Source organism: Semicossyphus pulcher, unplaced genomic scaffold, assembly GCF_022749685.1.
Source record: "Semicossyphus pulcher isolate SPU_LCO1_2020_fin unplaced genomic scaffold, fSemPul1.0.p SCAF_21, whole genome shotgun sequence".
NCBI classification, from domain to species: domain Eukaryota; kingdom Metazoa; phylum Chordata; class Actinopteri; order Labriformes; family Labridae; genus Semicossyphus; species Semicossyphus pulcher.
The window spans coordinates 5,103,323-5,118,978 of NW_027211695.1; the positions used below are offsets into that span (position 1 = coordinate 5,103,323).

General features: G+C 42.1%; 4 protein-coding genes across 4 annotated transcripts; 3 read left to right on the forward strand and 1 right to left on the reverse strand.

The window, feature by feature from the left end:
* The first annotated feature begins 48 nt into the window (after positions 1-48).
* On the forward strand, positions 49-4,500 carry LOC138601129 (uncharacterized). The gene is made up of 4 exons (XM_069672710.1): positions 49-279; positions 648-1,254; positions 3,539-3,771; positions 3,910-4,500. The coding sequence occupies exons 1-4, from the start codon at positions 115-117 to the stop codon at positions 4,498-4,500; spliced, it is 1,596 nt and encodes a 531-aa protein (XP_069528811.1). The 5' UTR covers positions 49-114.
* Positions 4,501-5,867: 1,367 nt separating this feature from the next.
* On the forward strand, positions 5,868-7,407 carry LOC138601130 (endonuclease domain-containing 1 protein-like). The gene is made up of 2 exons (XM_069672711.1): positions 5,868-6,140; positions 6,717-7,407. Exons 1-2 carry the CDS (start codon positions 5,868-5,870, stop codon positions 7,296-7,298), a joined length of 855 nt encoding a protein of 284 aa, XP_069528812.1. The 3' UTR covers positions 7,299-7,407.
* Positions 7,408-8,142: 735 nt separating this feature from the next.
* On the reverse strand, positions 8,143-9,003 carry ufsp1 (UFM1-specific peptidase 1). Its single transcript, XM_069672643.1, has one exon. The coding sequence runs from the start codon at positions 8,889-8,891 to the stop codon at positions 8,151-8,153; it is 741 nt and encodes a 246-aa protein (XP_069528744.1). The 5' UTR covers positions 8,892-9,003; the 3' UTR covers positions 8,143-8,150.
* Positions 9,004-9,115: 112 nt separating this feature from the next.
* LOC138600877 (E3 ubiquitin-protein ligase ZFP91-like) lies at positions 9,116-15,656 on the forward strand. Its single transcript, XM_069672408.1, has 11 exons — positions 9,116-9,876; positions 10,215-10,246; positions 10,342-10,470; positions 10,577-10,613; positions 10,708-10,794; positions 10,935-11,084; positions 11,685-11,735; positions 11,828-11,906; positions 12,250-12,364; positions 12,502-12,601; positions 14,031-15,656. Exons 1-11 carry the CDS (start codon positions 9,614-9,616, stop codon positions 14,824-14,826), a joined length of 1,839 nt encoding a protein of 612 aa, XP_069528509.1. The 5' UTR covers positions 9,116-9,613; the 3' UTR covers positions 14,827-15,656.

Sequence of the window (15,656 nt, forward strand, 5' to 3'; positions counted from 1 at the left end):
ATCTGCATCCTTCCCTTCTGCCTGCTGACGGCGTTCCCTATGGTGAGGGCCAGCGTATCCAACAGCTTCAGAGACTGCAGACATTTTTTCTACTTGCAGACACCACCTGCAGGGATGAAGGGAACCAGCCTGAGGATGATCTGCCAGAAGTATGCGGACAAATTGTGCTATGCAACTTTGTATGACAGCAGTTGCCGCCTCCCCCTCTACTCTGCCTACATCTTTAAGAAGTCTGATGGAAAGAAGAGGATGGACACACCATGGATGTATGAGCCACAGGTGGGGAAAAGATCTAATTTGTTTTATTTGTCACTTGTGACATCACCAAAAGCACATATTCGAGGTTAGATTTGGGGTTACTGCTTGCTTCCACATGTAGGCATAGTTTGGTAAACAAGAGCAAATGCCTGTAAAGATTTCATGCAAGACAACAGGTCGTAATCACAACCTGAAAAAAAAACATTAACATTATGAAAAAATAAGCTAATTCATGTTGAAGAAGAGTAATATCACTCAAATGTCTGCTAGCTAAATATTTAGCATCTTAGCTTAGCATAAAAACAGCTAGCCTACACCAACATAAAAATGACTACTAAACTACTTCTTGGCACTCTTGGCTACATATCTTTCATTTCTCTTCTCTACAGTTGGTTTCTGACGGTGAGAGTGGCAACATGAGAGCACTTCCCCTAAATGAGGACACCCCCCCTTTGATTGAGGACAGCCAGGCTGTGCTGGAGGACTACACAAATGCTGTAGAATACAGACGTGGCCCCCTGAATCCCGACCTGCACCAATCAGAGCCAAATGACAAATCCTCCACGTATACTCTGACCAATGTAGTCCCATTTATAACAAACTTCCTGGACACTTCCTGGAACCCATACTTGGAAATCATCCGCCGTCGCCTCAACAACTTCTGCCACGGCAAATCTTTCATGGTGACTGGGGTGACCCTTTCTGGTGCAACGATCCAACGGGATAAAAGAGACCGCCTTGCAATCCCAAAATACATATGGCTGGCTTACTGCTGCCCACGGTTTGACCGGAACTCTCCGTATGAAGTGAGGTTCATGTTCCCTGCTTATGGAGGCTATGCGCTGAATGAACAAAGTGACCACAAAGTAGTGGAAGTCCCTCTGAGGACTTTGGAGAGCTTCCTGAAGAGTCAGACGGACACAGACAGTGATCTGACAATTTTTTACAAGGGCTGTGTGTCTGAGAACACCTTCAAGAAGAAGAGAGAACTCACCAGTATAACTTGATGCACAGTCACTAATGCAGCCTTTGATGAAATACACCTACTGTTTGATATAGCATGCCAGTATATACCTGCATTCCAGTAGCAATTAAGGGCAACGAGTAAGAAAGAAGCAGTGTTAAGTAGTCCTGAAGCTTTATAGTGGATACGTTTTTTTAACTAAATACAATATGAAGAAAAACTAATGTTTTGTTACCTGCAGAATATGATATGTATATGGAGTGTCTAAAGTATATTTCGTGGTATTGTCCCTCAATCATCCTGTACAGATGAACCTCGTCTTTCTTTTCACAAGTAATCTTCAAAATGTGTTAAACTAATTCATCAAATTTCTGCGGATCAATGAGTAACTTTTGACAAGGTGGTAACTTTTGAGAAGAGGTTTATATCCTTGTGAGCAAGTTGTCACGTGTATAACTTTTTGAATAAGATTGGAGTTTAGTCACATACTATTTGGGGCCACTAATGCCTGACCAGCCCCAGTCCGTCTCAGAGGACAAGGCCTTGACCTGCAATCTAACTAATGTTAGTGGATACTGATTATCTGCACTCTCGGCTGCTAAATGTTAAAGAGCTTCTGCTTAGAAACAGAAATCACTGAATTAAATAAAACTGATAATACCACACAGTGTTGATGCCAGTTGATTGGCTTCACCTACCGTTGATGAGGCATCTGCAAACCAAGCTTTGATTTTATACTGAGGAATACATTCCTTTCATATGCCGATCTTTACTTCCACGTTATTATAACAAACTGACATAGATAATGCTTAGATATTTATAAGGCACATAGTTGCTCAACATTAATGGCTTCATAAAGTAGCCTGGAGGAATCCAGACTTCTGGGATACACATCGTTTTTGAAATTGGTCATTGGCATGTCATCTCCCTGACAGTCTCCTCTGTTTTCCATTCAATAAACTCCTTTTTATGTGTACGTACATTCATTTTCATTTTAAAACATTATTTTAGGTGCGCTGGTTTGGCTCAGTCGGTAGAGAGGCTACAGTCCCAGACACACTGACCGCAGGCTCGACTCCTGGTCTGCCGATCATTCGGTGCATGTGATCCCCCACTCTCTGCTCCCAACGTTTCCTGTCTCTCTTCAGCTGTCCTGTCTAATAAAGGCAAAAAGCCAAAAAAATAATCTTAAAAAAAAAACATTATTTCAGAAAGGCTTTAGCAGTGGTGCAGTTATTAGCAATGTGGCCTTGCTAGAAGGTTTCTGGTTCGGACAAAGTGGGCCTTTCTGTGTGGAGTTCGCATGTTCTCCCCGTGGGTTCCCTCTGAGTACTCCGGCTTCCTCCCACAGTCCACAGACATGCTCGTTAGGTTCACTGGTGACTCTAAATTGCCTGCAGGTGTGGGTGTGAAAGGTGGTCAGGCTCTACAGGTCAGTCCTGTGATGGGTGTACCCTGCCTCTCACCCAATGAATGCTGCAAGCTCCAGCCCCCACACAACCCTGAACAGGATAAGCTGTATAGAAAATGGATGGGCATCATTTTAGTCTTCTTCGTTCTGCTAGTCTCTAAGAACAAGAGGCTGTTGGGTTTTCCTTTGCTTTACTCAGAAAGTAAACATCTCTATATTTTCCTTTAACTAAATACATTTACATATATGTTATCTTATACTTTCACACATAGTTCATGATGATGTTAATATATTCTGTATCTTATAAATCAAGGGCAATTTTAGAGTCACCAAATAACCTAACGAGTATGTCTTTGGACTGTGGGAGGAAGCTGGAGTACCCGGAGGGAACCAACATGTGGGGGGAACGTGCACTCCAGACAGTTTGTTTAACAAAAAGACATTCTACATTTGTAGGGTACACATTTTAATAAAGCTGACATGATAATCTCTGACAAACCTTGTAATCTGAAACATAAAACTTTGTATATTCCAGGAATGCCAAACAACAGGGAGGTTAAATAAAGGTCAAATTATCTGAAAAACACTTGTCTTTGTTATCGGTACATGAGCGTAGCTGTTCCTCTAGCTGTGGGTGGGTCTGCTGGGTTGTAAGAATGGCATTGGTTTGCATACTGGGCACTGATTACAGAAAACAGAGTGTGAAACCTGTCGTGGCTGTTAAACTGAGCTCCACGGGCAGATATAGAGACACATGCAACCATTTCGAGCAGCTAACATAGACATTTTTGACTTTAAGTTAAAAGCTTTAGCGGCTCACAAGTTTAAAGAAGCCCTCCTGACGATGGCATTTTGGGCAAAAACCGCTTTCCTGCTTGTCATCACAATAACATCATCTGTTATAGGGAGAGTGGAGAAAGTGCTGTCTCCAGAGTGCAGAGAATTTCTCTACATGGGAACACCACCATCCGGAGTGGAGCACCAATCCCTCCAGTTCATTTGTCAACACTACAACAAGAAGCCACGCTACGTGACGCTCTTCAGCATTGTGGACCATATACCTGTCTACTCAGCGTACACTTTCAAACGCACAGACGGGGAGAAATGTGTGGATGTCCCATGGATGTACGAACCTCAGGTAACAAAAAAAGGGCATCCTTTAATTTTTCTGTACTGAAATAATGTTCTTTGATATATTCTTGTGCAAAAGCTTCACATTTTCTTGTCCTATCCTCACCCTCTTATTTGCACTGGCTCTGTTTGTCTGCCTACACAGCTATCCACGTTGTCTGATACAGATGAGATGCAGCCTTTCCCAAGTGGTTACATGCACATGAATTTTGAAGATGCCCAAGCTGTTCTGGATGATTATACAAACGCCATCCATTACGAGCGTGGTACCCTTAACCCGGACCAGCATCAGGACGAACCAGACGACAAGGCCTCCACCTACACCCTCACCAATGTTGTGCCCGTGGTGCCGGACTTCAACAACAGAATTTGGAACAAACAGGAGCACATCATCCGCAAACGGCTTAACAATTACTGTCGCGGAACAGCTTACATCGTTACAGGCGTCACCACCTCGGGGAAGATGATCCGCCGGCAAAACATCAACCGCATCGCAGTGCCCACTTACTTGTGGTCTGCTTATTGCTGTGTTGACTATGACCACAACACACCCTTTAATGAGCGCTATAAATTCCCATCTTTTGCTTACTATGGCCTCAATGAGCATAACAACGGAATGATGGAAGTCTCCGTCCAGAAGCTGAAAGAGTTCCTCAAGAGGACAACCTTCGTAGGTCAGAACTTTCAGATCTTTGTGGACGACTGTGTCCCACCAGCATCCAGTATAACAGCATAGGCAAATATTTCACTAAACAGCCGCTATATGCCTTCTTCTCTTCACTGTCATGGTCATTTTCTGCTTCTTTTTCTTCCATAGCTTTTTTCATTTTGACTTATCATATGTAAGAAAAGTGAAGATGTTGCATCAACAGCGACTCTGCTCTATTTTAGCTTCCCAGGTGTGGCAGTGTGACAATGAGGATGTGTGCTAAGCAAAATTATTCATTCTATTATTCACACCATTGTGCTTTTCCTGCTGTGATATGTCAAAATGGCTTATCTGGCAATATCTACAGGCTATTGGATGAGCTTAATTAAGTCATAGAAAACATGTAATTACTTGTATCAATACAAACTTAATTGTTCGGCAGTTCTCTTGCTGCCATTAGCCTCACTAAAAATGTGGAAAATTTTACCTGTTTTGTCTAATTTGACGTAATAAAGTGGTTCAAACTGTATTTAAACTGTCTCTAAAGTTTTTTTATGGCACGTTCAAGAACATGTGTGGGACGTTATACAGGTTATCTTTCAAAAGTAGCAGCACCCTTAAAAGGAAACTGGTAGCCTACTCTAAAATGGTGTTGCTTCATACCTTTGTGTTTCCCATGGGCCCATATGAAAGAATCACCTACTTTACTGTAGCACCAGCACTAGAGTGGATCTTGTTAAAATTCACAAAAGTTTCCACTGGGTCACTGCTGCTTCCTTATGACATACACAGGCTTAAACTCAGTGGTTTCCATACTGGGTCAAAAGAATGGACCTAGAGAGATTCTGTACTTTTTGCCCTTCAAAGCCATAGCTGAAACAGACACATATAGGGAATTAATAAGTGATTAGATCGCATTCTGTTCTCTGACACAATAATTGACATTGCACTCCCCTCAGTTTGCTCCTCATCTGCATGTTTTACTCTCCCTCAACACAAAAAGCAAATGCGGATGTGAAATGTCATTACCAACTCTATTTGTGCAACACATGAAGGCGATGTATCATTTTTCATAGCGTAGTACCAACTCGTTTTTTCCTCTGCAGTTCACAGTTATAAAACGCTCTCCCTGACTGATAACATTCACTACGTTTGACTTACTGCTAAGTACACTCGTGGCATTTTGAATACATGCAAAAGACTTTACAATGGCAGATCAGTTTGCTCAAAGTACAGATGAACCAAGAAGGGAGCGTTGAGCCTGATAGGGCTGGGTCAGAGGCTGGACTTGTCAATATTGGATTGACACTGGTGTGTTACAGGTTGGAAGAGGACATAGGAGCAGACGAATTGAGGTCTACAAGGTGACAGAAGTTGTAAGACTGAGGTCAACAGTTTCCATGATGATACCTACCTCAGAAAACTGGGTCTTACACCTGGCAGCTGTCACGACCATGCTGACCTGCATGATGCTACAGGGGGCCCAGGCGGGAGTGGTGGGGGACTTCAACCATGCAGAGCGCTGTAAGGACTCCCTGTACATGGGCACTCCACCCCGAGGCTATCTCAGCAACTCTTTTAAGAAGATCTGCCAGAGGTACGAGGATAAACCACGATATATCACTCTCTATGACCCCAAGATACACATCCCCATCTACTCCGCCTATACCTTCAAGAAGTCGGACGGGGAGAAGAAGGTGGACTTCCCTTGGATGTTTGAGCCCCAGGTGAGTGTTCTTTTAAGCTTAATCTTCGTCAAATTGTTTGCCTGGATAAATAACAAGTCTGTTTTCAGTCTAAATTTGAAAACAGATCCATTGTGGGTACAGTAATTGTGCTTTGCCTGTGCATGTAGATACATTATATTAACCCATATCCCATATCATATATTGTGCTTTATTATAGTTTCATTGCATTGCATACCATGTTAAATGATTTATGCATTTATCAAAGATTTTATGTCTTTAGACTACGAAAACAAATACTGAAAACAATGAGCCTTTCAGAGAGCTGAGGCAACTACTGTTGCTACAGGCTACAAAGTAAGCTTGAGATAAGCTACTTTACTGGCTATGAATGGTATTTGAGATACTGTCGCCTTGACTTTATATGCACTAGTCAGTAGTTATGCAAATCTGCCACTTGCAAATATTTTTCTTTCTGAATGTGGCTATTTGTATGGTTGTCTCTGAATGTTAACACGTGTAACACATTATTTCCGGCTTTATCTTTTCAGAAGTTATAAAACTGTCTTCTACATTTGAATCAATATTGAGCTTTTCCTTCTACCTCTCCCTCCACAGCTGGCCTCTGAAAAGAGCAGCAGTAACATGGAGCCCTTCCCTCAATCTGCAAGCATGCATATGAACTTCGAGGACACTCAAGCTGTCCTTGAGGACTACGCTGATGTGGTTCAGTACGAACGTGGCCAGCTCAATCCTGACGAGCATCAGGCGGACCCTCTGGACAAAGCCGCCACCTACAGCTTGACAAACGTGGTACCCCAGATCAGGGAGTTCAACTTGGGTCCCTGGGCAGAACACCAAGACATCGTCCGCAAACGTCTCAACAATTACTGCCGTGGCAAAGCCTTTGTGATCACCGGGGTCACCACCTCAGGGCACACAATACGTCGCAACAACCTGGATCGGGTGGCTGTACCCGAGTACATGTGGTCAGCCTATTGCTGCACCGAGTTTGACCAAAACGCACCTTACTTTGTCCGCTACAAGTTCCCTGTGTTTGGAGCTTATGGGCTGAATGATCGGGTCAACAACCACATGGTGGAAGTTCCTCTCAAGAACCTGGAGAAATTTCTCAAGGGGAGGATGAATGTGGATAAGAACTTTCAGATTTTCTATAATGACTGTGTGCCAGATAACTGAGATGAGATGGTGTCACCTCTGTTATAATTACAGTTTAAAGTGTTACCAATGCTTTAGGTGTGCAGTTCAAAGTCATCATGTAAAACTAAGATGTGTGGCCAACCTATATATTGTGACAATAAAATGGAGAACTGATTGGAGTCTGTCTGAGTATCAGTTACTTTAAGATAACTTTTGTTTTTAACTTTTTGATCTGTAAATTGTTAAGAAATAGTACAAAATGTCATCACAAGATTCTGAAAAACTACCCTCTACATCCACCAATGTTCATGTTTGAGAAGCTGTACCTAGAGAGATCATCAGCATTGTTGGTGAGAAAATGATTTAAGGAGTAATAGTCAAAAGTCAGATTGTGTTCTTATCACAAAAGTTAATTGTGTACACTGCTACAACTGCACTGTGAACACTCAAAGTACTTTCACACTACATGCCATATTCACCCTTTTACACACACAATCAAACACTTATGACAGAGGCTGGTAAGGACCAGGATGCCCATTAGTATCTAAGCTAATCTCATTTACACTTACACACTAGATAATGGCTATGCCTTCAGAATTAATTTGAGGTTCACTGTCTTGCCAAGGTCACTTCGACATGTGGACCGTAGGCACCAGGAATCGAACCACCAACCTTCGGATTAGAAGACAACCAGTTCTACCCCAGAGCCACAACTGCCCTAATAGTTCTTCTCACAATTAAAACAAATTTGCAATACAAACATTAAGAGTTTTTTAATTTGTTTTGTAAGTATTTTTTTAATGTAGTAATTATTGATTTCTTCAATCGGTTCTCACTACAACTAATCATAAATACTGACAATGAGGTACAAAGTCTTTCCCAAAAGCAAGTTTATTTTTTGGCAGTCTGTGGCATACACAGATTATAAAATGATGAGTGATCCAGAGATGAGACTTTCTTCCACAACACCCAACCCCGCCTCTGCAGTTCTGTCTTCTCAAGCTGACATCCATAGTAGTGAGGGTCCAGGACGAGCAAGTAACTCCCCGTGTCCCCTGTGCACACCCCTATTATCCCCTTAGAGGAGTTGTCCCTGTCCCCTCCCATCATGACTGGAGATCCATGCTTCTGAAAGTGCTGATGGAGCTCTTCCACTGCAATATGCTCCAGCTCTGCACCTCCACCTCTCACATGCACCAACTTACAGGGGATATCATAGAAATAGTCAAGAACTAGGGAGCCTTCAAATGTTCCAATCCACTCCTTGGAGTATGAGAATGAGCCTGGTTTGTCCCCCATGTTGACCAAGGCTTGCTGAATTTCAGGGAGGCTTGGTGGAGTCCTTTGTTTGCCCTGAAGTGAGGACCAGTTATGGCAAAGCCAGGAAGCCATTGTCTGAATGGTGCGGTAGCCACATCCCCAACCTCGGTCATCGTGTCCATCACAGCCATAATGGAAGTAGAGATAGTCTCCTCTTATTAGAGAACATTTCACAGAATCGGTGAGTGGATAAGGGAGGCTAGTGTGTACATTCTTTGATAAGGCTTTGGTGTTCTTCTTAAACTCCCCCTGTTCAGCTCCACTTCCACCCCAGTCAATCTCATCAGATTTCGCGTCTTTCTTTTTATCCATTTTTACAATATATCTCTGCCGATTACTTATTTCGCAGTTTACTTAATGCAATATACTTCAAAATGTTACCAGTTCGTAAAAACATTGATTATTCTGCCTACTGCAGACTGTACATACAACGCCGACAGTAGCATGGTGTCACTGCAATCGCTGCCCGAATGGTTCACTTGCAATAGTATTTGAGTTCCGCCTCAGCGTTGTTCCCACTCTCTATGATGCCTTCAGGAGCTTTTCGTCAGCTCGGTGACATTATTTGCCGTCGGTTTAAGCCGTTTCAAAGTTAATTTATTTTGGAGCATCATGTGCTAAAATTCTAAATGAATGTTCTGCCAATTTGCTTTAATCGATAGCTGTGGGACTTTTGAAACATCTTTTGTCGTTTTAAAACAGGCCGAGTCCCACCAAAAGAAATATGAGGTTTGCTATAGCTTTAAGAAGTAAATAATGGCGAATGTTTGTAAATAGTATATTCATTATACTACGTGACGTTTTTAATAAGAAGCTAGTTAAAAATGCTTGCGTGGTGCCTGAATATTTACCGAGACAACAAAAATTGGTCCCTCTGTGGCATTCGACGTTTCGTTGCCCTTACATTTTCTATGTTGATAACTTACTAATAACAAAAGAATCTAAGCGCCACAACATTTGAATAAGAGCGTGAATGAATTCGGAGAAGGACGAGGTTTCAGATACGTCCTAGGATTGACACAAACGGAGACTTAATGGAGGCCGCCAAACCATCCCCGGACTCGACTGAACCGTCCAGCGGGAGAAGAGAAAGTAAAAGGCGCGTGAAAACCGCAGTGACCTCCCCGGACTCCCGGTCTCGTACTCAGGGTAGTGTGCGTGTTTTGCGAGACAGAGGAGCCGTAACTTGCAGGACTAATGAGTTTAAGAATGCCCCTTGTAGGAAAAAACCTATGAGTTTGAACCATGGACGTCGGAGAACTGCGGGATCAGGCCCCCAAAATACACCTGTCATGAAGTAAGTGCGTGCACAATAATATGCTAACTGCTGTCATGTGTTGTCATGCAACAAGCTGTTTGTATCACTTGTTTGAAGCAGTGTGAGATTACTCTGCAAGGAAGCTTGGAGCTGTAATTGTCGGAAGTGTGTTATCTCACTGGGGTTTCTTAAAGCCATAGGTTTCCCTGAAAACAAATGAGAGTTGAATGAATGTGCTTTTCTGTCTTGTAATCCTGACCTGTTATAGTCTAATGACATAAGAGTTAAAGCACACAGTGCATTTGGTGGGTATACCACAGATTCTGTGTATATATGCACATATACTGCCATTTACAATAGAATCTCTCTCCCCACAGACCGACACTAAAGAAGTCGTCACTTAAAAATGGTAAAAATTCTATATAGCATCTATAGCAGACTTTCTTTTACCCTATAATTTATAACAGCTGTCACTAAAATGTGTGCACTCTGACTTTTTTTCAGCATCTAAAAACAGTCTTGGAACAAAGCTGTCCAAATCTAAAAAGGGCAAAGGGAAACCTCCAAGTCGAGCGAGAGCCTCGGCTGCGACACCGTGCAAGCAAGAAGCAGAGATGGAGGCTTCTTTATCTGGTACAACAAAAACCACCTCCATCTAGTGAAAACAATATAAGCAAAATACTAAACAACATCAGACATCGCCAGATGAACTGACATTGTAGTTATTTCTGTTTTTCAGGAGAGAAGACAGGTGATTCAAAAGGAAGCATTGAGAAGTGAGTGGTAGTGAATAAGCAGCATGAAAAATGTTCAGTTAATGTTTGATTTGATGTTAGATTTATGGCCTTTTGATGTCGATGTTGATGTCAGCGTTTCAGATCAAGATGCTGCTCTCGACGAGGACCTTCCATTCAGAGATGACCCAAATGACCTCGTCTATAAACCAGAGACAAAGACGTACGAGGAGCTCACTGCCATTACAGCATATAATGAATACAAGATACATGTTACCATATATGAAAACTCCCATCACGATGGGTGTTAAAATGTTACGCAATTGTAAATTGTAAATTATGCTTTCTTGCTCAACTCCTTAGGGAAAAATCAAGGCGGCGTGCAACATTGGAAAAGGAGGTCAAGCAGGAGGAGTCAGAAAAGGAGGAGGAAGACGTTACAAAGGAACAATCAACCAAGATTGTTGTGCAAAGTGATGATGGAGCAGGCGATAACACTGAGACAGCAAGGAAGTAAGAAAAGCATGGATTGATAATTGGGAATGCACTGAGGGACTAAACATGTGACACTAACAATGGGTGTTTTCTTGCACCACAAAGGTAGTAAACAATATAAAACTGCACAGAACCTTTTTTAGAAACAAAACAGCTTGACTTATTGAACGTGGTTCAGACCAAACTTCTCCAGAGCCCACGTACATGAGCCTCACTGGAACCAAAGCGCCTGTTTCTCACACTCTTAGAATGTCGGCATGTTTTCAAATGAAAGCCTAGAACTCATTGGTTGGTTTTGACGACATTTAATGAAGAGAAAAAGAGGGCTGCTCGAAACTTGTATTTGTATTTGTCATGCAAAAAAAACTTTTATTATGCTGAACTAATGCACAAAATCACAATGCAGGTCACCACCTCACCTCAACATTGTTATAAATAATCACAGTCATTATTCTTTTTGTAAAGAATAATGATAATAATAATAATAAACTACAGCAACGGTAATCATATTAAAAAGAAATGTCGTAGTAGAAACAGAATGACGACTGTAAATGACAAGTGGATGATTGGTAAAAAGGGCTAAAGTGTTTTTAACTGTAAATTCTGTTTTCATTTCAGGAGGGGTAGACAACAAAAAGATGACAAAGCCCCTCGGCCACCAAAACGAAGGTAATACTCTTAGATGTATCAGTCTCTTACATGAAATAGTACTGATTTGATGAAGTAGACTAATATTCAATCCTATTTTGCTGACTTCATAGGAAAAAACCTCCAGTGCAGTACGTCCGCTGTGAAATAGAGGGCTGTGGTACAGTCTTGGCCCACCCACGCTATTTACAGGTTTGTTACGAAAACAAAACACATCTCTGCCGTGGTTTAGTGGTAACTTGTTGAAACTTTAGTAGTTAGTTGTAGTAACGTTATTAGTCAGTAGTGAGTTTGTGAAAATGACGGTTACAGCTGGCTCGCGTACGTGTTGTTCAGCCTGTCTTTGGTACAAAAAGCCGACAGGCCCAGCCATGGGGATGACTGCTTATGTTGTAAATTTACATTTACACGGTGAAACACTTGATTTTCACTGGAGGGGGTCTCTAAATGATTAGGCTAATTTCACCTGTAAAGGAGTATGATTGGGATTCTTTTAACCAGCTTTCTCTTTTTCCCCCCCATCTCTGTTTTTCAGCACCATATAAAATACCAGCACTTACTAAAAAAGAAGTATGTGTGTGATCATCCCTCGTGTGGACGCTTGTTTCGTCTGCAGAAGCAGCTATTGCGCCATGCTAAACACCACACAGGTGAAGTGTTTAGACTGGCACCCTGAATTGACAAACCACAATTTTTGAGCTTCTTGAAATGCCTAGGATTAGCTAAAGAGCTAAAAGATTGTCATCAAAACCTTTCATTTCCTATCCTGTTTTTAATTGCCTTACAGATCAAAGGGACTACATCTGTGAGTTTTGTGCCCGAGCCTTCAAGAGTTCTCACAACCTGGCCGTGCACAGGATGATTCACACGGGAGAGAAGCCGATACAGTGAGTAGCCCGCGTCATGCACCGACGTTTGCTGCGGACAATGTAGTCGTTTAAAAATAGACACAGTCAGGTGAGTCTGGCTTGTGTCCAGTTTCACATGGAAGACAAAACATTTTAGATTAAATGCGTTTTCATTCCTCCCTTAATGTCATCAATACGATCATAAATCTTCAAATTTAATTTTGTTGTATATAAAAAAACGAGTGTTTCAAATGATTAAAAATAACAACAATCCATCTTTTAATGTATTGTTAAGCTATTTAAAGGATAACTTCGGGATTTTTCAACTTAAACCCTATTTTCAATTATTGAAGTCGATCCAGTATTCAGGGAGGGAGCGCCGGCCGGCCGTTATAGTAAGTGTCTGACAACACTGTGGCAGCCATGCTACTTTACCTTATGCTCTCTGTTGTTGTCTGTAACCAAGTCTCGCTCACGGAGAAGTCTCGCGCTGAAATCTCGTGCCAGACTGTAGTTGTTGCAGGAAGAAGGAGAGAGGAGTGAGAGAAGACGAAGACGAAGAGGGAGAGAGGATCTTCAGCCATGACAATCTTTTAGACAGCACTGAGCAACGCTTTCTGTACTCCATCACAACAAACGGCACTTCTCCCTCTAGCATGGCTGCCACTGTGTTGTCAGACACAGTAGCAAAAACAAGCGCTTTTAGTGGCTGTATATTGGCGTATGCACGGTGCCCCGTTTAGTTACATTGTATCTCATGTCGCGGCTCCCGGCCGGTGCTCCCTCCCTGAACACTGGATCGACTTCAATAATTGTCGTCTCCACTCGTCACTTACACACAAACACATGGGAAAACAGGGTCTAGGTTGAAAAATCCCGAAGTTATCCTTTAAGCCCTTCCTATAACACCACTTACCTTAGCTAAGTGGATCTAATTGAGGCTTATTCACTTGAATCCTTATTGTTCACAGATATAGCAGTACAATACTTACAGTTTAAACTGTAGTTAATGCAGGTTTGAATGACAAAAAAGGAGTATAAAAAACATTTGCTTTCTCATCTTATTTGATTATTGATATGATCACTTTTTTCCACATCAGTCTGTCATGTTATTATGTGTTGCCGTGTTGTTGATATCCCATCTATTGTCCATTTATAGAAACAGGTGTGAACGGTCTACTTGCTCTGCTATGATGAAGACATTATGTGGGCGAAACTGGCCTGCCTTTTATCCTGTATCCCTTAGTGAATGAATACTTTTATGCCTAACTGCCTTAAGAGCATTTCCTTCTCTATACATTGTCTTATAATATGTAGGTAATAAAGTGTATTTAGTCCTTTATTTAACTTCTACTCAACTTATCCAACAGCTAGTAACTTGCAGATGTCTTAGTAAATTGCAGTGAAATACAAGTTAAAGAGACATAAATAAAACCATAACCAGTGCTTTGTCTCCCCCCTGTGGCAGGTGTGAGATCTGCGGCTTCACCTGCCGTCAGAAGGCCTCTTTAAACTGGCACATGAAGAAGCATGACGCCGAAGCTTCCTACCAGTTCTCCTGCTCTATATGTGGCAAAAAGTTTGAGAAAAAGGACTCAGTTGTTGCGCACAAGGCCAAGAGCCACCCCGAGGTGCTCATCGCTGAAGCCTTAGCAGCGAATGGAGGCTCCGTGATAAGCACCCCTGTGTCAGAGACTGTCCCGGTGCTCACACAGGCTGACCCTCCCTCTGTCAGCCAGGAAGTTGTGGGTGGTACGCTCTCGCCGCTGGAGCAGGTGGTTCTCCCAGTCGCTCCACAGGTTAATGTATCTCAGAGCCAGTTCCTCCAGCTGCCCACGCATCATGTGGTGCAGGTGGCACATCAGCAGCAAGCCCCCACCTTACTGCACCTCACTTCTCCTCTTCACCTTTCCAGCACCAGCCACCCACAGCTCATCCAGCTCTCCACGCTTCCTGCCGTCGCGTCAATGTCCACGGCGGACCACCACAGCACTCTCGTCACGCTGAGCTCAGTCGCCACGCTGGCCTCCGCAGCCTCCCTGGCTTCCCAGCAGGCGGTGCAGTGGAGCAGAGAGGCTCAAGAGGAGACACAGCTGGCTGGGGAGGGCGAGCTGTGGGACAGGGTGGTGGTGGGCGGCGGGGAAATGATGTGGGAGGGTAACGGGGAGAGGAGGAAAGAGGATGAGGGGATTGTTTGGGAGAGAGAAGGAGAGAGACAGATTTTGTTACAGTGCGCCGAGGCCCATGGAGATAGTTTAATATAAATAAAGGGCTAAAAAAGAATTACATTAATAACTTATAATAAAAGTTTTTATTAAAGAAATCAACAAATGACTGAAGGACCTGTTAAGAGTTAATAAGCTGACATTATAGATCATAGAAAAATAGACTTTATCAACATAAAGTGTGTAGCAGGAGTCATAAAGAGAACATAGCTACAAAGAGCTACTTTACATCAGGGAGTATGATTTATTATTTTCCAAGCATTTCTTTCATAACTTAATGAATATTTTGTAACTTTCTTATTTTGTTGTGTTTGTATATATGTGTGTATTTTACTTTTTTAGAGGTTAAAAAGACAAATATGTTTGTACATGTACAAGAAAGATGAAAATCTTGGTCTCCACAGTATCCCTGTTTTTATGCATTTTTTGCAAATATTAGCATGGTTAGCACAACTGGCTAACTCTAGTATGTTCAATTACCAAATGAGGGGTCATAAAAAATGTAAGGTTACCATATAAGAATTTAAAACTGTGTGGATTTTTCTTTACCATCGTAACGTTGCTTTTCTTTCCATGGATTTTTTGACAAAAGGAAATCAAAATCTTATATTGTACGTTTTTTAAATACTTCTTTACAAAGTGAGGCCTTCTTCACAGCAGATCATTTGAGCAAGAGAAGCGCAGGTACTACACATAACATTAACTTTTCAGGACCAGAGAACTGTCCCTTCCTTTCATGTTTGTACTTCTTCCCCTCCGACTTCTTCGAGACTATGCAGTAAAATTTACCTCTGCACACTGCTACAACTACTGAGCACTCATTACATTACAGTCTTAATTTATAAGAAAATGTATTCAAAATAACTATA

Bases quoted from the DNA above. Each gene is read 5' to 3' on its own strand.
- LOC138601129 (XM_069672710.1), top strand. From the start codon at position 115: ATGAAGGGAACCAGCCTGAGGATGATCTGCCAGAAGTATGCGGACAAA. The intron at 280-647 runs GTGGGGAAAAGA...TCTTCTCTACAG, and splicing joins CATGGATGTATGAGCCACAG to TTGGTTTCTGACGGTGAGAG. The intron at 3,772-3,909 runs GTAACAAAAAAA...CTGCCTACACAG, and splicing joins CATGGATGTACGAACCTCAG to CTATCCACGTTGTCTGATAC.
- LOC138601130 (XM_069672711.1), top strand. From the start codon at position 5,868: ATGCTGACCTGCATGATGCTACAGGGGGCCCAGGCGGGAGTGGTGGGG. The intron at 6,141-6,716 runs GTGAGTGTTCTT...CTCCCTCCACAG, and splicing joins CTTGGATGTTTGAGCCCCAG to CTGGCCTCTGAAAAGAGCAG.
- LOC138600877 (XM_069672408.1), top strand. From the start codon at position 9,614: ATGGAGGCCGCCAAACCATCCCCGGACTCGACTGAACCGTCCAGCGGG. The intron at 10,614-10,707 runs GTGAGTGGTAGT...TGTTGATGTCAG, and splicing joins TCAAAAGGAAGCATTGAGAA to CGTTTCAGATCAAGATGCTG. The intron at 12,365-12,501 runs GTGAAGTGTTTA...ATTGCCTTACAG, and splicing joins CCATGCTAAACACCACACAG to ATCAAAGGGACTACATCTGT.
- ufsp1 (XM_069672643.1), bottom strand. From the start codon at position 8,891: ATGGATAAAAAGAAAGACGCGAAATCTGATGAGATTGACTGGGGTGGA.